The sequence below is a fragment of the Lonchura striata genome, chromosome 3 (genome assembly GCF_046129695.1).
Source record: "Lonchura striata isolate bLonStr1 chromosome 3, bLonStr1.mat, whole genome shotgun sequence".
Taxonomy (NCBI): Eukaryota; Metazoa; Chordata; class Aves; order Passeriformes; family Estrildidae; genus Lonchura; species Lonchura striata.
The window spans coordinates 33961591-33988735 of record NC_134605.1 but is presented as its reverse complement, the minus strand read 5'-3'; the positions used below and the strand labels follow the sequence as shown (position 1 = coordinate 33988735).

The following is a 27145-nucleotide window of genomic DNA, read 5'->3' as shown; positions in this document are numbered from 1 at the left end:
CCGCCGGGAGCGCGCACCGCCGCGTCCGCAGCTATGGCGGCGGCAGCGGCGTCCTCGCAGCGAGACCCGGGCGATTGGCAGGACTTCTCGGGATTCCAGCCCTCTGCGGGGAGCGGCCTCGAGCCTGCTTGCGACAAGGGCGGCTGGGGCGTCGGGGATCTCGGGGCGAAGTTGTCCCTGTGCTTCGAACCCCCGCAGGCCCGGGTTGGCGGCGGCGAGAGCCGCGTCGCGCTGCGGCCGCTGACGGAGCAGAGCGCGCTGCAGGACGACGAGTGAGTGCGGGCCGGGGGCGCGGAGGGGAGCCCGGCACGGCCTGAGGACAGCGCGGGCCGCCAGCCCGGCCCTGCGACAGCGCTGCCCCCGGGCCCTGCCGAGCCCCGCGGCGCTGGCGGGCTGCGGGAGCGGAGCCTTTCCCCGCCCCCGCAGCTGCAGCCGGGAGCCGCCGGGCCTCGGCAAGGGGCTTGACATGGAGCCCTCCGGCTTTATCCCATGTCTGCCCGGGGAGCGTGTGAGCATCCTCGGGCTTCTGAGCCCGCCGAGCAAGCGGGAAGTACTTGTTCTGAAGTGCAGTGACCGTGGTTAGTGTTTGTTTAGCTTCTTGAAAAGTGCCCGCTGTCTCAGTGCTTGAATTTAAACATGGAAAGTGCAGCAAGCAGGCGAAGAACAAAATTGCAGCTGCAACTGCAATAATAATTGTTCGGTGTATACCCCCCTGAAGAATAGAGCCTTTCTGGGCCATGCTGCTGTACAGCTTTTGACTAACACTTATATTTCTTATTTTATAGTAAATTTAGTCAGTTTATCTTCATTAAAAATAATGCTGACTTACTTTAAGGTAACTCAACTGTGTGTCTTGTTCTAAGAGAAGAATTTTTAAAAGCCTGTTAGGAAAATACTAGATCTATGGTGTAAACAGTGAGGTAAGTTCAGGGAACCATGAATCACGCTGGGCAGTGATAAGGCTCTGTCTGCCCTTCTGTGTCTGCCTCGGCCTTTCCTCTGACCTCCTGTGAGCCTTAGCTAGGCAACCATTCCAAACATCCACCTACAGCATATGCCTGGAGGCAGGGCTTGGCTGGGGATTTGAGGAAGCAGCCTGCTCATGGGGCTGCTGTGGTTAAAGATTGATCTGCTTCACCAGTGTGGGACTGCGTGTGCAAGCCTCATGTCTGCATGGGCCAGCCTCCAGGACAGCTAGAGAGGAGACACACTCTAGAAACAGTAAAGACTGACCAAGGACAAGAGTGGTGGGCTGAGCTCTGCAGGAGTGCTTCTGAAAAAAAAAAAAAACAAAACAAATTCTTCCAAAATTTTAGTCTGATCTGTGCATGTTCATTATTCTGTGATAAGTGGAAAGGAAAAAAAGAAAATATTTGGCTCAGAATTTGCTACTCAGCCTCTGCTAAACAACATTAGGAATGTAATTTATAGCTCAGCTCAAATTTCATTGACGGAAAGGCTCATCCACCCCCAAAAAAGATTTTGAGTTAGTTACGTAAGTAGTATAGAAGCTTGTCTTCATTTATTATTTTGTATCACTGCTGTGCATACATTGTTGCTTAAAAAGGGAAGTAACTTACATTTATCAAAAAACATTTTCTTGTATCTTTAAAACACTAAAAATATTGTCAGTAACTTGCAGATGAATATTTAGGGAGGAAAATACAGTTACTGATAGAGATACATGATCATTACAAATATGGTTATTGCTGATTCAGTTGCTGTTTTGTGTGAGGTCTGCATTTTTGTTCCTTTATTCTTTTCTCCAGGATTTGGAATGCCTTGACTGATAATTATGGTAATGTGATGCCAGTTGACTGGAAGTCTTCCCATACTAGAGCTTTGCACTTGTCAACACTGAATCTTTCAGAAAAAGGGGTAAGTTCTGATCAGCAGAAGTACCCTTTTTGGGTCTTTGGTACTCAACAAGGAAGTAAAACTCTTTGCATTTGTGTAAGAGAAAGTTGTTTTTAAGTGGCTGAAAATACTTTAGTACTTGCTATTCTACATGAGAGCTTTCTAAAAATCAAAGAACCATTTATGTATATTTACATCTCCCTGGGTTGGAATAATTCACGGTTAGTTTTAGATGACTCTTCATTAGAGCCAGAGCATGATAGAAAAAAATGTAAAATGAGAAAGTGTTTCACATAAAATCTTTCTGCTGTATGATTCGTGTTGAACACTGGTCTGGGTAAGGGAGGAAAAGAGGCAGGAGTACTCAAAGTCCAGTGAGGACTTTCCAAAGTTCATCTAATTCCACAGTAAGATGGCTTCTTTAACAAGAAGGCTGGCCCAGGAGACACAGAAGTGTAAGAGCTTGTTTTGTTTTCCTTATTTAAGAGTTAGAATAGTTCTCTGGAGTGGAAACAGAGAATTAAGAGCTTCAGCAAGGTTTATAGAAAGAATTGTCCTCTGATGATCTTAAAAGTGGATTAAAACACTTCAGGAAGAAAAGCTGGGAGGAATTCCCATCTCACCATGTTGTATCGCGGTCAGCTCCTCTTGCTGCGGCACCCCGAGCGGTGCCGTGCTGGGCGGCGAGGGAAGAGAACGGGCGGCCGCTTTCCCTGTGAAGCTCTGCAGTCCCAGTTGGTGGTGCGGGGACAGACGAAGGCGACACGGGACTTGAGAGCGAACAGGATGGTTTTATTCAGTGAGCCCCAAGACCCCCTCGGGAGGAGGAACAAAGGTTTTATACAAGAACTCAGGAGGAGGGGTATAGGAACAGCAACCAATAAGGGAATAGCAGGGCAGGAGTTTAGGGCAGGACTAACATATCACAAACCTATCAGGGGAAGCAGGGGAGTGGAATAGCACAAAGTAACCAATAGGGTGTTGAGCCTCACTAAATAGACAGAGAATACTCTGGAAGCAGAGGAGGGGGCTAGGAGGAATGACAGGGAAGGTTCCAGGGAAAGGGGCAGGGAAAGGGAGGATTGACAACTTGCAGAGGAGGGGGTTAGGGAAGAGCTAGGGAAGATTGACAACTGGGGAGAGGAGGAGATTAGGGATGGGGGGGCATGAACAGATATTGAACAAATATCAAATTAAAGGAAAAACACACCACCACATCACCGGTTTTCTGAAGAAACCAATGGCTTATCTTTTAAACATAGTGAAGTCCAGTTATGTTGTAAAAATATCTGAGTGTGTAACCTAAGAATTGGGTAATGCTTTGGCTTCTGCCATCCATTAGATAATCAACAGATATTTTTTACTGTGACAGAAGCAAAGATTGTTCTGCTGAAAAGGATACTTTGGGTTTCAGTAGAGGAAGGTGCAAATTTAGAACTCATTTATTTTATTTGAGTCTCATGTTTTTTCATTATTTGAGTCCCTTGAATTTGACTTGTGTTTCTTCTAATTTTTATTGAGTCCTTGTTCAGATTTATAAATGGTTTTGGAGTAATTAAATGCTTATATTTTAACTAAAAATACAACTCCACCATGCTGTGACCTTGTGTCAGGAAAAATGGACTGGAAGACTAATGGATTTCTTTAAAAGCAACGAAGTATAGTACATAAGAAAATGTTTTGTACCATTTTTATAAGTTACTTGCAGGAAGTTATGAAGAAAGTACATTAAAACATGTAAAGTGTTGCTGGATCAGAAGGAATCTTAAGTGTGGTGCCAGTAGAGAGAAAACCAGCTCATGGATAAATGTATCTGAAGTTTTTTCAGCTTTCACTCCACATGGAATGCCTTCTGATGTGTAAAGTCTGTGAGGAGTGCTTGACATACTTTTCTTCTGCTGCTTTGTGTTCAGTAGTATTGCTGGATATATGACAGCAGATATGGACCAGCTAGTATATTGTTTTATTTTCCTTACAATGAAAACAGCTAAGCAACACTTTCCTGATGCATTTGAAACTAATAATATGCTACCAGAATTGTGCAGAAGGCATTTCTCCTCCTGTTTTAGTAGGGAAAGATATAAGGTCAATAAGGCTGATACACCTGATCTTGGTTCCTTCACATGACAGTTATATGCACATATTTGTACATATCTGACAGTGAAAGAAGTAGCTGGCTGGAAGTGTTGTGCACAGTGGTATGAGGAATGGGATTGTGCAATTCCTTGTTTGTTTTGTTTTCCCTATATTACTTTTAAATCGGTCATTCCCTGGTAGCAAGAGGACAGAGGGAGGCATGGAGTGTGGCTGGGTGGAAAGCCAAGTGTTCGTTTTAGTCTGGGTTACAGCTGATGCCATTTTTTGTGGTTTGTTAGTCTATATTATCAAAATGTTTTCAAAGGTCTCAAAATATTTCTGGATATGTCAGGGGGGAAAGCAGATCTCCTAGGTAAACTGTTATGCTTCCTTACTATCCCATCGTTGTCATATCCTATGTGCATGGAAAAATACTTAACATTTTAAAAATGTCATATTGGAGTGTATTTGTGTAGTAGGTGAAGACAGAGTCATAGTGGAGCCTTGTCATTGCACAGTTACTGGAGTTCAGATTATAGAAAAAAGTGGACATTTGACTTCATTCTGAGGGCTGAAGAAGTGCAAATTGTATGTTTATCCCTACAGGTGAGCTATCTGAGGATACCGGTTGCAGGTTCAAAGTGAATCTGACAACTATTAAGGTATCTGAAGAAACTGAGAAAATTGGAGGAATTACAAGAAAAACTGAAAACTGATACTGTGAGACCAAGGACTTCATACAGCCAGTCACGATGCTTTTAAATTAGCCCAAAGATCAGTTAAAGCAGCTGAGCTCAATTGGCAGATGTTGGGCTTTGCAGCTTTGAGAGGCTTTTCTAGGCTGGAATCTAGTAATAGACAAAGTAAAGAAACAATTCTGTAAATAAGCTAGGATATATCACTGTTTGAGAGTAAAATATGCCTGACTTATTAAGGAGGGGACTTATGTTCCTTACTGTATGTATATCTTTGGTTTGAAAGGATGGATATCATTTGGTGGTATATATATGGGAACAGTGTTACTTCTCTTCCTTTCTGAAAAGACCCTGAGATATTCAATGACACGTTTTTTTAAAATAATCTGGGGTGATACCAGTGTTCTGATATCACCATTCAATATCAACTCTTCTCATCTTTTTTCCATGTCTTTTATTATGTGATGAAGTGGAACCATAAAAGTACTTAAACTAAGAAGTTTGTGTAACGTTAGACATTACAGGCAAGTTTGTCACCCCACACAGATATTTGTTAATCTTCAGTTAAGATTTAAGTACTTACTTGACAGCCTCCCATGTAGATATCTGCATGTCAGTGTGTATATGGTCTTTATGGACATTATTTAATGACATGAAAGATTGACAGCTATTTTAACTTTGTCCAGTTGCAGTTTAGATTTTATTTGCCAGGCTGTTTGACAGAAAGAACTGTTGAGTCCATTTTTATGGGCCAAGATTCAATTTCGTTCTTAAAATTCAATGATAGTTCCCCATTTGCTTTTTGAACTTTATATGCATTTTATACCCTCACATTATGGGTGTGTATATATATTTATATAAATACACCTTTTCATGCTTTTTAGGTAAATGACAACTTGAACCTTGACCTGTCAGATGATGAAGAGCTGAGAGAACAGCTGGATATGCATTCTATCATTGTTTCCTGCATCAATGAAGAGCCACTCTTCACAGCAGAGCAGGTAAAGTGTTCAGCAAAGACAGTGTTGTTGATGTAGGATGTTGTTTTAGTCTGTTATTATTTTTTGCTGTTGTTCTTGCTCTTCAGTGTGGCTAAGTTTTTGATTGTTCTTTGTTTAGTTTTGTAATAATGTGGGAGGTAGCATTACATTATTCAGATTTGAAAAGTGTTTCAGTACTTCAGGTGAGGTTGATAGTCCAGGGTCTTTGAAATCTTTGTATATTTCTTACCATGAATTAGTCAGGAATGCTACTAAATTAAATATATGTGTAAAAAGCAAAAATATTTTCAGAATCTTAGTGGTATGGTAGAGTTTGTAGTTTTTCAGCATAACTGTGTGGCAGTTCATAGTTACACAGGGCTTTGCTGTTAGCAGGAATTCTTTGAGGTTTTTGCCTAACATGAGGGCAGATCTGTCTTTCTATTTGAGCCTTCAAATTACTTGGTATCTAAAGTCTACAAATCCATGGATTTACTTCAGTTATTTTGAAAATTGCACTTCTGAGTAAGGTTAATGAGAGTAAAAGTCTATTAAGATCCTGCTTTAGTAAGCAAACAAATAATCTATTTTATCGTTGATTAAATGGTTAAGCAAGGGTTAAGCTGTGAACTCTGATGAACATGGTTATTAATAGTACAGGAGAAGGACTGCTTGAACTGCCTGAGCTCTGTTTTACTGTGGGTTGGATCTCAGCACTGACTACAGCCTTTAAACCTCTAAAAGTTGCTGTGTTATTTATTCAAATGTCTAGTTAATTTAGCCTGTAGAAATGTAATCATTTATGTGATGTAAAGTAAGTTATCTATGCACAGAATTTCTGTTGTCATACTTTTTGTCTGGCTCAGGGATGCAAATCAGCTTCAGGTTATGGTGGATAAGTTCAAAAAACTTCTCACAAGCACAGGAAATTTCCAGGGTGTTTAGAGGGGCTTTTTGGTTTTTCAGAGATGTTTTTCTGGCTTTTTCTTTGTTGTTTTTATTAGTTTTCATTTAATTGGTTTTTGGTTGGAGGAAGGAGGGGGGTGTTTGTTTTACACAGAAAAATGTGGTGAAATAAGGAGTGAGGGAGATAATTTATTTTTGTTGTTATGTCTTCCTTCAACCGAATAGTCAGGAACGATACTCCAGCTTACTCATTAATTTAGTTCTCTTAAGCAGAATCATGGGTAACTTCATATAGAAATAACCCCATAGTTTCAACACACTTCTTGTTATGCCATCACCAAGCTACTGTTACAAGGTGTGATTATTCTCAGAGAGCATGGATGGGGAGGAAATGTCAGTACAATTTTATTGTTCCTCTTCCATCTAGTTTGGTGATCATTTCATCCAGTTTTGCTTCAAATTGTAAGCTCTTCATGTAGGAGGGTTTTCATAAGGGTTTTCATTTTTCAAAGGTGATTGAAGAAATAGAGGAAATGATGCAGGAATCTCCTGATCCAGAAGATGATGAAACACCCACCCAATCAGATCGGCTCTCTATACTTTCCCAGGAAATTCAGACCCTCAAGAGATCCAGTACAAACAACAGCTATGAAGAGAGTAGGTGGTATTTATTTAGCATTTTTGCTCTTATGCTTAATGAAAATAGTTTTAAAGGGTAAGTTTGCCATGTGTTTGATTATTAGCAAGTCCTTCTTATGAAAGATCTGCATTCAAAAAATATTTTCAAAATGTTCTGAAATAATAGCCTAGATTCAGTGCATAGAGGACTTACCTTTGTCAGCTTTCTTATGACTAAGAACAAAACTAAGACTTTATAGAATTTAAATTTAAAGGAAGTATTCTGAAGGTTGATATGTTGGAATGAGATCCCTTCATGGGTAAAGTGATATGTTGGTTATTTTTAATTAAACTTCATTATTTTCTGTAAAGTGAGACACTTTATTGATGCCAGTAAACTATTTTAGATCAGCTAAAGCTCTTGAAAGCTATTCAGTAAATAAAGCTTACCGTACCTTTGGTACAGTTTCAGTCATTGCAACATATACATAACACAAAAATAAGGCAATCATTTCTTTTTTGCCCCATAAGGACCATGCATATCTTTTAGTCCTCCCTTTCCATTCCTCTTCAGAGAGCTTAAAAGTGAAAAATATCCTTTGTATCTTCTACTCACATGAAATCATCTGTGCTTCCTTATACAAAAGCAAAGGAGAAATTAGATTAATAATTAAATTGTAGTAGGTTGAATTGCATGTAAAAAACCTCTGACTAATCAGTTTTGTGATGGAAAATTTAGTTTAATCTTTACATTTGTCAACATGAATTCTAAAAGGTAGCAGTGACACAAAGAATATTTGATAGACGATCTTTCTACTTTGGCCTTTCTTAAAAAGTTTGGTGCTTTCCTACCTGTAGTCTGGGTCAACAATACAAACTCTGTAGAAGATTCAGAAAAATGGCCAACCTCTTGTGGCATGACTTAGAGTTTCTGCTACATTTCAGATTTATGGAAGAGATTCCAACCATGAAAATGGTCTCTTAACTGTCTCAACACATAAATTTCAGGAATGTGAAAGCAAAATGTATTGTGTTCAGCAGGGCTTCCTGCTTTTCTGACAGTTCCATATGTCCTAAGGTTTGGAGCTAATCAAGCTTGCTCAGTATTTCATATTATGTCAGTTTTGCTTTGCCTCAGGAGTCCAACTTGTCTGTTACATCTTTACAGTTTAAAGGCCAGTCTCGACTAAATAATGCCTTGAGTTACTTTGGCAGATAATTTAACTTTGCTTCACCATTTTCTCAGAATCTGACTTTCAGTTCACTATTTTTTTAAAAACTCTTGCTACCTGTTTTTAGTGTGTGAAGGTGCTTCAGAATTGGTCTGCATCTCTCTGAAATTTTTACAGGTTTTTCCTAGGAACTCTGGTTTTTATAGGATAGGTCAGACATTTTAATTCATTTAGGATTCAGAGCAGGAAATCACTTTTATTTACTTTTTTTCTTGGATAGGAAATGACATACATTAAGGCAGTCCAAAAATAAAGCTCTGGTTACACAAGTGAATTCCTCAGCCTACTAAGTTTCAGTCTATGTAGTCTTCTGCATTTGAATTCCTCTGTCTCCACTCATGTGCATTAGCTGAGGATTTCCTAGGCAGCCCTTTCAAGACTTTGATAATGACAACTGGTCTATCATCAGTCAGGATTGCAGTTGTATAACCTACATCTATGTTTTTAGATCAACTGGTTTTTAAGCTGTGAAGCTGGTTCTTAAGTGTTGGGACTCACAGGTGCCCTCTCTCTATTACTGTTACAGTGTTTGAACAGAGTTTAAGGCCTAAGCTACCTTGAAAAGCTGTGGCTTCGTAACATAGAATTGTCTTAGAATTGTTTCATTGCCTTTTCTTCAGTTAAGTAAGTGACAATGAGCTTTCTCCAATCAATTTTCCCTGCTGTAATTTAAGAGAAAAAATTCACTTACTACGTTTGATGCTTCTAAGAGCTATGCTTTTTAGTAGTTTGTGGCCTTATTTGTCTTTTTCAACACTTGTCTGTAGGTGCTTTCCCTTACAAGTATTCTTGTAAAAATGATCCTAGACTAATTCAATAAAACTAAATAATTGCAAGCATCTATGCAGTGTCCTTAAACAGATTGTACCTGTCAGTGTAATCAGGACTAGCTGTTTCTCAAGTGCCAAATAAGATTATGTTCTTTGACACAGCAGCTGCTGGGACTTGCCAGCTTCCTAGGTGTGTCAGATCTAAACTGGAACAGAAAGCAGTTCTTTTTTTAACCCAAGCAAGCCTCAAAACATTTTCTTGGTCATAATTGTACTATCTGTGACACATCACCCAGTAGTTCAGAAAATATGAAGGCCTTTTCCTTTGAACAGTGAGTGCAGAGCAAAATAGTAGATTATGTGTCAGAAATTTAGCACTTATTTCAGCTTCCAACATAAACTACCAAGACATTTTTCATATTTGCAGATTATCCCAGATTTCTCAGAAGTAAGAAGAAAATTTAACCATCTTCTTGTTGCTAATCTTGTCACCTCTGGAATGTGTTTATTCCTTTAGGAATATTGTTTTGTTCTATGTGGTTTTAGAACTGAATTTTTTGTTTTGAGAAATTTCAGAGTACATTTTTCTTGTAACTCACACAAGTTTTCTCTTGCTTAAAATCTTGACATAATACTTTTTATATGAACTATTTGTAGGAGTCAAAAGATTGTCTGTTGCTGAATTAAATGAAATGCTAGAGGAAATTGAAACTGCTATTAAGGATTATTCTGAGGAACTGGTACAACAGCTGGCTCTACGAGATGAGCTGGAGTTTGAAAAGGAAGTGAAAAACAGCTTCATTTCTGTCCTTATTGAAGTACAAAACAAACAGCGAGAGCACAAAGAAACAGCAAAGAAGAAAAAGAAGCTGAAAAATGGTAGTCCTCAAAATGGCAAAGAAAGAGGTCATATGCCTGGAACAGTAAGAAAATTTTTATAACTCTTTGTACATTTTAAAATGTTTTTGTTTTTTTCTGCTATGGGAAATAGTCCTAGATTATATTAAGATACTTGGTACTGCTGCTTCTATGCCTTCATTCACAAACAAGGCTTAAGTTTTTCCTGTTGAGAATTTTTTTTCCACAGGATCATATATTTTACTCTTCTCATATGCAGAAAATATTTTTTAACTGTTTGCAAATCAGCCTGGAACTAGCATGCCTTTGTTGTAAAAAATACTGTCTTTGGAATGTACTGCTCTATTGTCAGTAGGCAAATTGTGTTCTATTGTCAGTAGGCAAATTAATTAATGTGTTTGGTTTTACTGTGTGAATTTTAGTATGTGTTAGTCTTGCAGGAAATTCAGTACTATTGTTGCTGTAATCGCAAGTATTTATGGATCATGCTGGTTTCTAGATAGGAAAAAAGTGAATGTCTTACCCTGGATCTCCTAACCTGTGGCAGAGATACTACATTCAACAAGAGACAGGAAGTGTGTAGTGCATGGTTGCAGGGAGGAGATAAATTGTTTTATCTATCTATCTTTACTAAACATAGTAACAAAAGGAAAAACGTCTTTCAAGTGGAGTTGGATAAGAGGAGTCAAAGAACAAAATAAATTAGGTTATTAGCTTGTCAATGCAATATTTTCTTTCTCATCTGTCTAGTATAATTAAAAATTACTTAAGTAATTTTAATATTAATGTTTGAATTTCTTAATGATTCTTATGGGATGCAGAAAATGTGATTTTGTAGATGTTGGCTAAGTCTCAGAAATAATGCTTCAGTTCAATATGAGAAGGTTTTGGGGTTTGCTTTTCAAATATAAGCAATAAACATTATAATGAAATATTAATACTTCAGAATTTATTTCTAAACTTATAAGCATAAGATATACCTGTGACATACCCCAGATAGGGTTCTGATCTCATCTGTCAAATGAGAGATGTTTGTGTGTGTAGCTAAGTTTTAGTGGAACTTGAGAAAGTATTAGTCTGAAAAACCATACAAAATTGTTGCCCCTTTACAAGAGGACAGTGAATAGGTTTTGTTTTTTTTCTTCCCAGTCATGGAAAAGCAAAAAGGGATATTCTACCTAGAAAGAGAAATAATTACTTTGTTTTGGAACTTGAGTCAAGTGATTCACAAACTGTTCTAGTTAGTTTAAAGATTAGAAACTTGAATGATGCTTTCAAGTTTAACTTACATGGTCCCAGGACACGACATTTTCATATTTGGTTGCTTCAAGACACAGATGTGTCAGGTTGGTTTCTAAGAGGGATTGAACAGATTAGCTCACAGGTGAGACTGTACCTGCATGTGTGTGATTCCTTTGAAAATAGATTTCACTGTCATCAAGGACAGATTTGAGAGCGCTCTCCCAGAAAGAGGTGCAGGGCTCAAGGTTCCTTTCTTCAACAGTTCTTTTCTTCCTTTTTTTCTTTTTTGGAAGTGCTGAGAATGTGCTTACAGATAGTATGTTCTAGTAGCTTTGTGAAGACTAAGTTCATGTTAATAAATAATGTATTAATTGGTTGTTTTGTTAACTGTACTGAAGTCTCATTTAAATGCAAAGATTGGACGTAGACTTCAATTGTCATACTCTTAAGAAAATGAATTTTCCTGTAGATACGATAACTGAATAGAAAGAAAACCTCAGGTATTTTAATTTTCTTTTCCTTGCTACCATCTTTGGGTAAATCAGTTTCTTAGATTTCTAAACTTTTACCTCTTTTACAAGGGGAAACTGGGGAGCAGTTAAAAATAATCAGGGCTTGAAGATACCAGTTCCTTCAAGTAAGATACCTTAAAAGATTTAAGATGGCTTTGGCAAAATTTACGTCTTTACTGACCTTGTGTACTTTAGAATGTAAAAGAACACTGTATTCCAGCACATTTTATTCCTCTTACATAAATAAATACTTTCAGATAAATGTGCTGAGGTGTGCTCATCATACTGCCCTGTGTCAGCAGCTTGGCTGTTTCTTCTTCTAATGTTCATGTCACTTGCTGATTTTATATCACATGCTGAACGTCAAAGGTGTTTTGATTTTGATTTTTTTTTTACTTCTCCAGCAAGCAAAAAGGATTCAAAGTTCAAGGAAAAATGTGTAGTTGGATTGTACACTGCTTTTTCTTTAATTGGATTACTTGATTCCTTGCAATGGGGACTTGAAATCAATATGGGTGTATTATTATCTAATTGTGTATATTTTATGATATTGCAGAAAATAAGGAATACTAATGGTTGCTTCAGTTGTGGAAAAGGAAGCATGAAAGCATAAAAAGTTTTAAAGAGCTGTAGCTGAAAATTACTACTGAATAGTACATCCTTAAAATCTGAAAAATTGGTGTCAGTAGTGTCCCTAAACATATGTTGTTTGAACACAAACTTTAGAGGGGATTTTACTGTGAGCTGAACTGTGAAAAATGCTATTTTTTTACATTTCTAAATGAAACAGCCATAAAAAGCAAGTCTTGATTATCGGGTCTGCAGTGTGAAGATTTTGTTTGAATATATTTTGGTGTAGAAATACTGCCTAACTGCCATTATACAGTTTGCATTTTAATTCCTAAAATTAAGTAGGTGAGTGAAGAAATAGAAATGTGCTGAAATGCACCTTGGAGCTTGTCTTTGCCATTTGTCTTTCATAGTCTTGATAAATGCAGATTAATAGTCTTCTGAACTTTTCTCTGTCCCTTTTTTTTTCTTTCTGCTATGTTTTCACTACTTTTAGCGCTTCAGCATGGAAGGGATCTCAAATGTCATACAGAATGGCTTCCGCCACACGTTTGGAAACTCGAGTGGAGAGAAACAGGTGCTGGGCTATCTTCTCCCTTTTTTTCTCATTCTTTGCCTGCACTTTTGGTAGGAGCTGAGATCTTGAAAAATTGGCAGTAGCTGAAAATAAATGCTGAGACAGGAAAAAACAGGATAAAATGCTGGAATCTCTGCTTCCTTACCTCAGGTTTCTGATGAGCCTACAGTTTCTCTCCTCAGCAGCTCGAGAGATTCAAGACTTGATAATGCACTGAGCTAATAACCTGTATTTCTTACCCCAGACTAAAAGTGTGCTTTGCATAATGCATGCTTTAGATACACTGCATGTCTGTAAAAATCTAATAAGCAGTCAAAAACTGTGTATCAGGTTAGATGTAGTGTTTCAGCCTTCAGCATTAGCAACGTGCATAATGAAAAAAGGTTTTGTTCTCTTTTTTCTTCAAATGTTCAGAGCTAATACATCTAAAAACAGAGTAGCACCTGGAATATGTAAACACTACTCCCTTGCCTTTGAAAACTGCATGATTTTTAAAAGTAGCCAGATATGTGCAATACAGATTACCAATATAAAATACAGGAGCTATAGGCAAGTTTGTGTCTTTTCATTGGTTATTTAATATTAAAATGTAGAGCAGAGACAGCTTCAGTGGGCATCATATAGATGTTGTGTGTATCTTGGAAGCAAGATTCTTATGCCTTGTTTCAAAGTAATAACTTGCCTGCTGTTTCAGATCTGTAGTATGTATTTTATTAACTGCATTCTGAATTTTAGTGAACTGCTAATGCTTATGCTGTTGTTTAGTCTTTTGGCACACTATAAAATATTGGCATTTCACATCATTTAATATGTACGCACTATTTTAGTTTATGCAGTTTTATCAGAGGAGTCCATTAGAGTTTTTTTTTTTCCCTGGTGAGAAGTCCATTGAGGCAATAAATTGACTGGTACTTTAGAAGTCAAGGCTGAGTAGTATTTTGTCTGGAAGATGAGTGTTGTATCCTGCAGAGGAGTTTAGGAGGCAAAACAACTCTTCAAGTCATTCTGCAATCATGAGGCTAAAAATCAGAGACTTGCCTGCTTTCTCAGGCAAAGTATATGTATGAGATTTTTTTGATACATTGAGGCAGTTATTTTTTTGTCCTCAGCTTTGGGGATCTTGAGCACATAGACAAAGCTTACCTAACAAGAGTTTTTATCATTCTACCACATTGCTAGTAAAGCTGTACCTGGTTTTTTTTCTGTTTTTTTTCTTGGCTGTCTTTACCATAAATTACAGCTGTTTATATCTGTATCTTTAGGTGTTTTAAATACCATATATTTTCATTAAATGAGCTTATCTAGCTATGCCACCCCATCATACTTTTGGTTAAAAAACTTTCACTGCCTCCTATGTGGATGTAAGTAGCATAATCATACGTTAAAAATAACAGTGATTAACTAACTCTTCCAGTCATTTTTTGAGTTAATTTACTGATGTTTTTCTTCATGTTGATCATACTTTTCTCCTGATTGATCTTCTTCTATATCCTTATGGATATAGAAAACCCCTTATGGGTTTTTATTACCCTTCCTGTATCGTAAAGAAAATCAAGGAAGTGATATGAATTTAAAATTAAATGTAGGGTAGAAAAGTAGAAAATATACCAGCTCTGATATGATTTATGCCTGGAAATCCATTTTTCTATGGCATTTATTTTCTGTTTGGGAGGTTTTTGTTTGATTAGGATTTTTTTGTCTCCTTACCAAATCCTGGCCCTGCTTTTGAGATACTGGTGTAACCTTATTGCAACAAGTTGCAAAATTTAGTAAGTATCAAATTTTCAATTTCTTAATGCTGCTCTCGTAATATAAACTGGAGAGATTTTTTTCAGGGTGTCATTATAAACTCACATTCAGGTGTTTTCTGCTAGTAGGGAAGAGTTAGTTAGAAATCTGGAATTGTGATGAAAAAAATGCAAGGACATACAATTTTTTGTGTACCTTGGGAGCCAGAAGTTCCTATACATAAAGTTACAACTTTAAAAAGTTTGAGAAGTTTGTAGAGTTATTTCAGAACTTTTTTCATTTTTTTAATTTTAATGGTATTTACCACCTTCTACTACCATCTCATAGTAGTTACTTCCCTTTTTAAAATCTTAGTCCCATTGTGTTTGAGACATAAGTAAAAATTGCTTAAGAGATTTTCACTATGTAAAGACAAACTTCCAGTGGAAGCTTCCTGTTCCTATCTGAGCATGTAGTAAAAAACAACAAAAAAAAAAAGCATTGAAATGTTGGCAGCTCTTTCTGTGCTCATATTTCCAGAAGAAAATTCATGACAGTCATCTTCATTTTGATTTTCAGGCATATAAAACACTTTTTGTAGGTGATAAAAAATTGCAGTGGGAATTGCTGCTTTATCATGTCATCAAATCTGCTTCAAAAATTTGGAGGTCACAGCAGATGTGACACTTGGTCTTGTCAGTAAGCTACACTTCAGTCACTCCTTCATTCTTTTCATAATATGTTATCTTCATATAGCATTTCAGAAAATGAGGTTTACAGTGTTGTTATAGAGACTGATTGTTACAGCTGCAAAGTTGATGAGTAGAAGGAAAGTATTTATGGAAACAAAGAAATTCCTTTTTTTGTTTTTAATTGCTACTGTCAGAAAGGAAAAATGGAAGGTGAAGTTTACAGGAGAAGTGAAACAGGGTTAGTTGATATTGGTACAGTGAAATATCCTAGTGTTTTATTGTCCAGGTAAAGGGTAGAATGCCATGTAGTTCTGACTTACACCTGACTCTCACTGAAGGACTGGTACCAGGAGAGGAGGAGACCTTGTACCTTGCTTGTAAAGTGTTCTCTGCTTGTTACCTGGACAACTACATAGATGTCAAGTGGAATGAGACATTGAGGGTTACTTTGCCTATTGCCTTGTAGCTGTAAAACCAGAATAAAGTTCCTCTGTAGTTCTTAAAAATTTACTTGAGGGAACTTCCAGGAAGCTTTTCCATTGGGGAAAATTCCAGCTATTTTAGTAGTTTTGAGATTCTGACCTCTTTAAGAAGAATATGCATTCATATAGGCTGCAAAGATGTTGCCTAAAATGCATGTAATATAAGACCCAACAGGGTTATGTCAAGAATTTGAAAATTAATTAGTTGCACTGCAGGTATGAAAATCTTGAAAGATTTAAGAAATATTGTTGTGATTTTTTTTTTTTTTTAAGCAGACAAGAATTAAAGATTTCAGTAAATAGAATTTAAAAGGAGTTGGTTTGAAACGATCTGTTAGCACACTCAACTATGAAAACTGATAATTTAAATCAAATTCCATATTCTGAGGTATCATGTTTCCTTAGGCTTGCCTTGTTCTTTTTAGTTGGAAGTCTACAGCAGAAGAAGGTGAAAGCCATCTGTTTCCATTTTTACCTAACTCTGGGACAGCATCATCTTCTTTGCAGAGAGGACAGTTAGCTGCATGACATCTAGAGGCTACATAGTTTGGAAAAAAACCCAAACAATCTTGTTTTCTGTGATAAAAGCTCTGAGATGGAAAGGTAGAATTTTATCTATTCTGAAATATGACTGTTTGTGGCAAACTATTTCAATTTCTACAATTTTTACAAAATAAAATGCATACAATGAAGTTGTATGAAAGGACTTGTCAAGTAACTCTGTTTTTCATTTGACAGTACTTAACAACCGTCATTCCTTATGAGAAGAAAAATGGACCACCATCTGTTGAAGATCTTCAAACATTAACCAAAAGTGAGAATATGAAATTCCCCTGCTCATTTCCTCATTGTATTTCTGGTTGTGGCTGCTCAAAGCCAGTGAATCCATCCACTTCTCTCTTCCCTCTTACCCTAGGGCATGTATGTAAAGATGCATGATTTTAGCCATAGATTTTGGACAGCTTGTTTCCTGAGCCTTCATGTTAGGTTTGTTTCCTACCTTTGTTTGAAACCATGAAGGCCAGAAACCTGCATGTATCAGGATGTAAATGTTCCCATGTTTTGATGTTGGCCACATATCATGAAATTTGGTCTTACAGTGCCTGATACATCCCTGTTTGTTTACATTTGCTGTGCTTTACTGAGGTTGTTGTAATGACTTCAGCAAAATGGAGTGGATGTCAAGATATGTAGGACTAGTTCCATCCATAATGATTGCACTTGATTGCCTTTAAAATAGCCTGCTTCTCTCTGTGGTGTTGGTGGCGGGGTTTTGTTGTTAATAAATTTTGATAATTAGGAATTCCAAGCTAAACAGAGTTTTGAGCTTTGAATTCCCTGTTCTTCACACCTTTTTTTGGCCATCTCCTCATAATGACTATAAATTCCAAGTCCTCTAATTGTTTGATTTTATAGGTTTTTTTTGGTTTTTTTTATTCTAATTTGCAAGAAATCAAGGTTGTATTTTATAAAAATTTGCTTATTTAGCTGGCTTAATACAACAAGGCATCTCTAGGGGTCAATAGCATGTCGTTCATTGGATGTTTATAGGAACAGTTTAAAAATAGGTGGTAGAGTACGTCAATGCATTTGATCAGATCTCAGTGGAGAATCTCACTATGTATTTAAAGTGATTTTTAGCAGCAGTTCTGTGATTCAATGGGTGGCTGAGGGGTGGTAAAAGGCTCATTGGTTGTTTTCTGGAAAGAGAAAATTAATATTCTATAAATTCCAGGTAAATGAAATGTTTAAATAATAATAAGAGTTCTCTTTATTTGTCTACAGTAGGCAGCCTTAGATATTAATTTTTACTTCTTTGTGACAAAGGATTTTTCATATTATGTTTATTCTTGCAATGAAATTTTATCCTCTTGCCATATTTAAATTTCACTTGATGCTATTAAGCATATGTTAAAGTATCTTAAAAACATTTTGTGTTGTTTGATGGTTTATTAAAAAATGTCTTGCACAAATGCATTGTAAAGAGTATCAACAATATTGATTTCTGTGGGTTGGTTGGAACTTGCTCCTGTGAGTCAGTTGCAGGTTTGTGACTCACTGTCTCTGCTGTTTTAAGGCAGGCAGTAAAGCAGGTGTTCAGGCTTGTTCAGTTGCTTTTTCTTTCAAAGCTCTGTATTACTCCATAGTTATGAACACTAACGTCTTACTTCAATGTAAAAATGGAAATAAAACACTTGTTATAATTTGAGTTTAGAGTCTCATATGAGGAATTTGAAGTTTATTAAATACTGCTTTTCAGTAGAATTTTGTATTTTTCCTTCTTTCAGTCATGTCCTGGGCACTTTATAAAGAATAGTCATTGTTTTTCTTTATGTAGTGACAGAAGTTTATATATGTCCAGTCATGCTTGTCCATTCCTTCTTCAGAAATAGGTAAGATGGACAAGATCTACTCATATTTGTCACAAAATGGTATTTTTGCATTATTGTAAGTTAATGCTGAATTAAGTCACGTAGTTAAGATTTTTCAAACCTACAGCAGATAACATTCACCATTACAGCGAGGGAAAAAAAACACCATTAATATTTCCATAGGATCATTCACAGCATTTTTCCATTATTTGAGGTAATGATCAAAGATATTAAGTACTGTCCTAATCTCAGTCCTGAGATTTCCAGCTCATTAATAGTTGTTAGCATACTTTGGTTTTTGGATGTCACGACTTTCTTTTGGTGAGAATATTTTCTAAGGAAGAGGTGCTTGTTCTGGTTATGACTGATGGCGTTTTACTGTAATATTAACTACATGAAATGGGGTTCTTGCATCCCCAGACTGTGGAGCTCAGTGAGAATTACACATGTGGAAGGTGGAGAGGATGTGATGTCTCATTGTATCTTCTCATCTTTCAGTTAAGAGATTTCTTACACCTCATAGTAGTATCTCTATGAGTAGTTGGAACTGCTCCAAAGTATTTTTTATGTGTTGTGTTTAATTTATGACTAAATATCTGATTTTTTCTTTTCATTCTTTAGTTCTGCATGCCATGAAAGAGGATAGCGAGAAAGTGCCAAGCTTGTTAACAGACTATATTTTAAAGGGTGAGTCTGCTTCTTAGCAGGGATTTTATTTGATTCTAAGTTAACTTAATTGACTTATCATGCGTATCTGAAAATAGTGATCCTACAGCATTCATTAATTATGTTGCCTTTCAATCAAACACAGCTGTCATTTATGTTCTGTTTTGTCCAACCATTCTGAGGTACAGTTCATACACAGAATATGTTTATTTTGTTTCTGTTAGTAAAATATAGCAAACTGCTGAATGACATCAGCAGGAACAAAGGAGTCTGGCTTATGAAGTGTAATGGGTATGGTTAAAATCTTCCATTGCACAGTTTTTTCAGTAATTGGAACTCAAACTTCCTATGGTAGTAAAACATTTGCTATGCAAAGTGCTTACAGCTTCATTTCAAGTGTTACTTTCTGATCAATAATGGAAAGTATTTATTTTACTTGTTATACCTTCTTCAAATATTGTTTTATAAGTTTTTGTATGAGTCATTTATTTTCCAGTCTTACATATTGACTGTGTTTAAAGAATGTCAGACTTTAAAAAATACTGTCTGTCTTAGCTTTAAAGGAGTTGTTCCAGGTAGTTTCCAGGTTGTTAAATTATTTTAAAATGTTTTTCATCTGACTTCATTTTTGGCTAGATCTTGCTAATGCTTATACTCTTACTTAATTCTTGGCGTATGATACAATTTTCTTAAGTGTTTAAAGTTTAGCAAATGCATCAAACTCCCAAGATCTGAACAAATACCTGTACAGAAAGATGATGGGTGACATTTTGTTTGCCACCAAAATGTTTATAATAGTCTGCTTTTCATATGCTGTGAAAGTTTTTCTCTTCTTTTGGTATCATGTGTTCCAAGTCTCATCTTTTTTCTGAATATACTGTCTTTTGACTTGACTTACTCCATATGATTTTTAAAGGTTTCTGTATTTCTTACACAAATTTACAGTCACTCTCACAGATACTTGAAAGTACTTTCAGGTTTGAGTTATGGATGACATATAGTGTGCTATCATTTCAGAAAATCTGAAGAAAAGACATTGAATGTTCTGGAAGCTCTGAGAGACTTCCTGTTGAAAGAGATTCATTTCTAAGTTTTGTGTAAGCATGTAAGAATGCAGAGATCCTTTCAATTTATTCATTTTATTTTTCCATTGTTTACTTACTCTTTATAAAAATTCTTCCTAAATTAGACAGGTGTTTGCATGTGAGCCGTGTAGGATCATGGTCAAGGGTTTTTTTTTTAGTGGTGATGGCACTAAGCAGTAGTTCTGTGAAGCAGAATCTTTGACCCAAGAGGATGAACTGTTGTCAGTAATTAAAACTGTTGGCTCTTCATAATCTATCTGGAAATAAGTGACTGGATTTAACAGTGCTTTTCACAGTGTCTGCTCTTATTTTTAGACGTAGCTACTGGGAAGAACTTTCAGATTACTGGGATATTGAGGAGAAACTGGCAGCTTAGGGAAATGTAGAAATCTTTTTAAAAGTAAAGAAGGCTTATAAAGGTAGATAACCTTAACATATGAGAAGATGATCTAGGAAGCTTGAACTGAAGTTCCTTCCTGCCTCTTGTGTGCTCATTACTTAAAAATCACCAAGGATATTCTATTAATGAGATGCAACAATTGCAAAAATGTCATGCATTGAGTGTCTCGGATCAAACAGGATGCCCGTTATATGCAAACATTGTTATCTTTAAACTGTGAAACACAAATTGTGGGAACATGAAGAGTAACCACTCGCATCACTCAAAGCAAAAGGAAAAGTCAATTTCTCCCCCCAACTACCACTTTCTTCATGAACAGAACCAAGCTTTTCTTCATCCTGTGTGGGCTTTGTGCTGTGGCACATAGTTGTGAGCTCAGAACTAGTGAGCATAGAATTTTACTCTTCCTTTCAGTATAGCCTTAAGTAAGCTTCATATGCTATTTTGACATTATGTTAAATATTTATAAGTCAGCTAACAGTGTTACTTGTACTGTAGATTTATTCTGTGGCAAATCTTCCAGTTGTTTCAGAAGTTGTAACCTACTGCTCTTTTTCTGCCACTAAAACTTCTGGCCTGAAACACCCACAAGACTTTCGTGGCACAAAATACTCCCAACTGCCAGTCTATTGTCTGGACATTATTTTTAAAGCTTGTTAAGAGGCGATTGGTTGAATTCTTTATAACCACTTAGATCAACTTTCAGCTGAACTTTAATACCTGATATTCTAACCTGTTTCTTAACTCCAAAATAAAAGGAGTGACCTACTTATTTTGGATTCTGCTCTCTTCACTGTAAAGATTAAAAATGTCTTGGCAAGGTAAAAATCTTGAAAATTTAGGATTTAAATTTGTTTCCTGAAAGAAGTTCTGGACCCATGGTATAGTGGTCATTGTATTCATTTTACACTGAGTGGATTTTATTGCTTTTTATTAAGCTTTAATCAAGAAATGAAATTTTGAAATGTGTGAATTATATCACCAAAGGTGATATAATTTGTTCTGTTAAAATCTGTTAAGTATGTGTTCCTTTGAGGATCATTTTTTTCCAATCTTGCAACAAAAAAAGCAGACAGTAAATTACCTGTGATATTAGGATATGTGTAGCTTTATGGGAAATAGAGTTTGGCACAGAGGTGAAACCTTTTTTCAACCTTTATATTCTGTTTTACAGAGCAGAAAAAATAAATCTTGGAGACATGCTCTTGATTACTTTTTTAAAGCAGCACTGTCTTGCCCTTCTGTGCTGTGTAAAAAATTAGGATATGCAGTCCTATATGGGTGTTACAGCTGTCCACAGAATTATTAACAGACTTGCTCAGATACTAGTTGTCACTGTTGAACAGTTACTTAAATGGTTGAGAGGCAAAACTATCAGGAAGAAAAAATGTCAGGGAAAAGATTATTGACGAAGTACTGTTACTACAATGTAAAGGAACAAACAGAAGAGTGCTGTGAACATAGAAAGGTGAATGAAGTCATAAGATTGAGCATGATTGTTGATGTAACATGAAATCTTACCATGTGACTGGCGCTCTGAGGATAGTGAAATAAGTTTATATTTTCTCTGAATTCCTGTGTGTTTTGTAGAATTCACAGATTCTGTATAATCTTGAGTAACTTGAACTAAATGCCCAGTAATTCTGAAATTTGGATCATACAGGAAGACACAGACCCCCTCTGTGTGTGTTAATACTCACTATCTTAATTTAATAATGACTGGGTAAAGTTGTTTGGACAACAGCTGAAACTTGAAGGACAGTTCTGCAGCCAGATCTGCTATTGACTTTCTTTGTAACCATGGATCATTCTTGGATTTTTTTTTTTCATAATCAGCTAATCTTTCTGAAGTGCTGGAAGTGTAAATTCTCAAAACATGATGTATGCAAATACAGTGTAATAAAGAAATTAAAAAGAGCAACTCAGGCCATTTCATGTTAGGGGATAAAACCACCTCTAATATGCACTTCTCAGTAAGACTATTAGTTTTGAAATTATTTCTGATGCTTTCTTTCTTTAAACCATCTTCTTTCCCCAATTTCTACTGCCCCCTTGTGTCCCCCAAAATGTTAAGAATATAATTTTCCTTATCATGGTTAAGTCCCTCTTTCCAGGGGTCATTTAGCTCTCCCCTGGATCTTTTCTGTAAGGAATATCTCCTCAAAGGTAAGTATCCCAAAGCCAGACTGAGTACATACCCTGTGAAAAGTCTGGTACAGTGTAGCAGCTTATCTTCTCTTGTTCATGGTGCTCTTATTACAGCCTAAATTCTTTTCAAGGGGATATTTTTCCTTTTGTAGTGTTCTGTTTGATTTTACTTTCCAGTGGACATTTCTATCCTGACCCTAACATAATGCAAGGGAACTAGTGATTTGCTTTGCAAGTGAACTCTAGTTCTTTTCCCACTAGAATATGGTTCATATTATATTTTATAGATTTAGAATTAAAATAGGTGGTAATATAAAATTGATCAGCATTTGAAATTGTGCTTAATTTTTTCTGAATATGTTTTAATATATCAATATTGTTATTATATTTTATCACCAGGAGTCATGAAGGAGAAACTGGGATTTGAAAAAGGGTAGGGGAATGAATTTACTGACAGAGAAAGAAATACCAAACCAAAACTGAAATTCTTTGTCTTAGAAAGCACACTTGTGGACTGAAGCTGGCAGCTTAGTAAGGTCACAGTATTTAAATGCTGTTTGTTCTCATCTTTCTATTGACCTTTTTTGATGGTTGAACTAATACAAGGTGATTTGAAAACTCTGTGCTTATGTCCATTGAAAGACCTAAATAAGCTGAGTTTTTTGTGCACAAGTTAAACTGTAAAAAGATGGAGATATTTGTGTCATACCTTGCAGCTGCATTGGGTTTAGGTGTTGGCAACAGTAGTAAGTACTATATCCTTTGATGAAATTGTGTTAGTATGGACAGTACTTATTGAATTTTTACTTTCTTTTTAAAGCTTTCAGTCTTTCTTCTTGTGTGTATAATGTAATGACTTTCTGCATAATGATTATTTGCCAAGTACAATAATGCAAGTAGCATTCTACAGATATGAAAATGAATATTTATATTACTAGTATTATGTATATTATATATAGTGTAGTTGCATCTGTAATCTTTGCAGTATGTAAGTTTAGGTTGCTTTCTGAAGAAAATGCCTCTGTGCAGTTGCTTGTCTTTTTAATCTCACAAGTAATAATTGCCAATTTCAACCCTACAAGACAAGAGCAGGTGTTTCAGGAGTAACAGAAATACTGTAAGGAACAACATCTAGGCAGGAGAAGGACTGGAACTGCTGTTTGCATTGAGCTGATGGCTGTTGCCTTGAAAAGCCAGCTTCTCCTTGGATCTGATATATTCACCTACTTGAATGCCCATACAGGTGCTCCTGTTTCTTTGGGGGCATGAGAGCATGGAGAGGGCCTGATGGACTTCACAGCAGGTTTAATGTAGAAGCTGAGGACAGCATTGTGGAAAGGGGAATTACCTTGTTTCATTGCTGTATGGGTAGTGAAGAATATCTGACAAAATCTGCTGGAAGCAAGAGTTCCTTAATTTAGCTACTTCCAAAACAAGTCATTGATCTATATGAAATGTTAACCAATGTATACACAGAATTTAGTATTAGGGTAGGTTGTCTGGTATCACATCTAGACATGTTATTTCATGATTACTACTTCCAGGTTTTACAAAATGTGAAGATTTAGCTTTGCGTACAAGGATAATATTTATGTAACTATTATATAAAAGACATAAGTATGTACTTACAGCTGAAATTATTTCCTTTGAAGTCAGATGTGTTATTACAGTAAACTTTATAAGATGTATTTACTGCTAAGCTTTGTTTTCTTTTCCAATTGTCCTCAAACAGTAATTGTGACAAAAATAGAGTGCTAAAAATAATATGCTGTGCATTTCTAGTTAGTAAAATGCATGAAGTGTCTGGTGTTTTCTTCTTTTTTCTGAATGTAGATATCATGAAAGCAGAAAAATTGCCCGTCTTTCTCCTTGCTATTTCATACCTGATCTTTCAAGTAAAACTTTTAGTTTATTTTGTTTTAATGAAGCAAGAATTTGCACCTTGTTCTGGTTTTAAATTATGCAAGTATTTGAGATCATGAGAACATTTATTTTCTTACCTTTGAAATTTTTGTTTAATTGTTACACCTGACTTCTTTATTTGCTTTTGTGTTGTGCTAGCATTGGTTTGAAAGCTGGATTGCTCTGAGGTTTGTGCCTTATGTTGAAGCAGGAATGAGAAACACGTGAAGGACATGTCTTATCTTGCCACTGTGTGATTCTAGTACACGCACCAGAATTAGAAAGTAGAGTTAGAACCTCAAATTGTCAGTGCATATTTTTAAAATATAACTGCATGCGTCACCTGTTACTTAATGTTCTGTTTACTGATCTAACATTTTAAAAAACACTGTTTAAGACATGACCTTTAGTTAACTCATTTCTGGATAATACTAGTTAAAGATAGTGGGTTTTGTCTCTTCATTACCTTTTGAGAGAGGCTGAAAACTTAATTGGCATTTCAGTTGATTACTAGATTTTACTGTGCTACTAATAGGGTAGAATCCAACATTTAAATATTTTAGTATATAAATTACTTTTTATGCATATAAACTTCACTGATATTTATCAATGTGTATTTGTGGTTTTTTTGCAGTTCTGTGTCCTACATGAAGAGGGCTGCCTTTCAGAACCAGCCATGCTCCTTTCTGTGATGAGAAGTTTTCCTTGGATATAACTCATACTATTTTTTTCATTTGGCACTATACCTAAAGCAGTATTCATTTACCTCTTCCGTGTGTGTGGATTTTCTGATCCTACAGTAAGTCATCTGGGCATGACAACTCATCCAGTTTAACTTAATAGTGCAATGAACTGGAGCAGGGAACAAACATTGTACAGTTTTACTTGCATTGTTCTGACTTTTTAAAGTCTATTTTTTCATTGTATAGCATGTAATAAATCTTCCTGCACATTTTGTTGTTGGAAGGAAAGGTAAACTTTGAATAGTGTAAATAAAATAAGCTTCATGTTAAGGAATCCATATTTAAAAGTATCCTTAATTCCTGCACAAAGATGAAAAAATTATCTGAGTCAGACTTGGAATTTAAGATTCAAGTGAGTTCTCCAGGACACTCCAGAAAAGTGATTGTGAAAGCCAGCAATCAGCACTTCTTTGTATACAACAGATTTGTTCATAGATTAACAAATCCAGATTTCTTGGTTTGGCATAAATAATTGTGTGTTACTTGTTCTTGGTATTAACACAAACATCTGACTAATGTAATATTTCATGTTTGGTTTTATTTTAATTAATAATGTTCATGTGGCTTAGATATTCTCCCATATTGCTGCTATAATTTTACTGGTTTTAAAAGGTGTTTGATCTTAATGAAAATGCTTCAATATATAAACGTTTTAAAAGGTATCTTTTTAAAAATACATGTACAGTTTGAAAAACTTGCACCTGACTTCCAAGTTAGTATTATATTGAGATGTTTGTTGTTATGTATCGCTGAATTTTACTACAAATATCTCTTGTAAATTGTATGTACTGTCTCCTCTGTGATGATGTACTTGCATTCAAACAGATGAGAGTGTATTTTATAAATCCTGTAAAAGAGACATACCCCATATTCTCAACTTTAAATACTTGTCAGAAGTAATTTTGCCAGTCAAAAGGTGAGATTGAAATGCAGGGAGTACTAATTAAAAAAAACAAAAACCAAAAAAACCCACTTTTTTGTAGGTTAAATTCCTATTGATTCTTCATCCAGATGTATATACTGACTATCTGAAAGCGTTGGCATATAAGCTTCTAAAGAAATAAACATGTTTTCTTCAGTTTTTTCCATCTGAAGTCTTCAAGGGTTTTGTTAGTTAAAGAGAAATTTTATCCTTACATCATCATCTTTCATTTTCAACTTTATCATCATCACCAGATACTATTTTGATCAGTAAAACAACATGGTTTGAAGATAGTTCTCATAATGTTTTTTGTTTTGTTTTTTTTTGTTTTTCTCAAGACCTCAATATTTTTGTCTTTTGTGCCTTTTTCAGCTGAAAATTATTTTTTTCCTCCCTCTCCCCCACTTGATCACCAATGGATACTTGCCATCCTGCTCAGGAATAAATAGATCCTCTCCATAAGTGTGGCATATGTGAAGAAGTTTTTTTGCTGCTTTATTTTAATTCATTTGTGATTTCTCTAAAAATAAGGCAGCCATTTATTTCTGTAGCTGGTCTGTTATAAATTCATTATGGCATGTTTTTTGTGTAGAAATTCTTGATGTGGACCGTTGATGCCTGGAAATGGGCAAAGGGGATGACCCTGCTTTATTTTTAAGAAGGTGCACATGTGAAACCCACCATGTCTCTGTACGAGATTATTCATAGGTGCTTCAATCTCCTGATGAGGCTTGTAGTGACAAGATGGAACAAAATAAAACAGCAACAATAAAGAGAAGAGTAAAAAAGAAAATAAAAGAAAGGAAAACAACAAAAAAACTTCTGTCAAAGTGTATGTTACTTGTAACAAATCTTGGATGACTTAAAGTCACAAACTACTAAAAGTAATGAAACTGGAAATAAAGACCAGAAACAACTTCAGTGAGCTAAACATCTGCTTGCGAATTTCATGCCTCTCATCAGACTAAACAAGGTTTCATTATGACAAGTACCTGTTTACCTTGTATGCATTAAACAACAGCTGCCAACTGTGGCAAGTATTATATGTATACCTATATATGTACATAAACAGATCTCAAAATGTTTGAATAAAAAGAACCTTGCTAATCTGC

At 36.0% G+C, this 27145-nt stretch overlaps 1 protein-coding gene across 2 annotated transcripts; it reads left to right on the top strand.

Annotated features, from left to right (window-relative positions):
* On the top strand, window positions 1–27145 carry FEZ2 (fasciculation and elongation protein zeta 2). Of its 2 annotated transcripts, XM_021528081.3 has the most exons (9): window positions 1–272; window positions 1770–1878; window positions 5513–5629; window positions 7027–7171; window positions 9792–10057; window positions 12813–12893; window positions 16534–16609; window positions 18789–18854; window positions 25003–27145. In XM_021528081.3, exons 1-9 carry the CDS (start codon window positions 34–36, stop codon window positions 25017–25019), a joined length of 1116 nt encoding a protein of 371 aa, XP_021383756.1. In that variant the 5' UTR covers window positions 1–33; the 3' UTR covers window positions 25020–27145. The 2 variants fall into 2 exon arrangements, with proteins under 2 accessions (XP_021383756.1, XP_021383757.1); XM_021528082.3 differs by lacking the exon at window positions 12813–12893.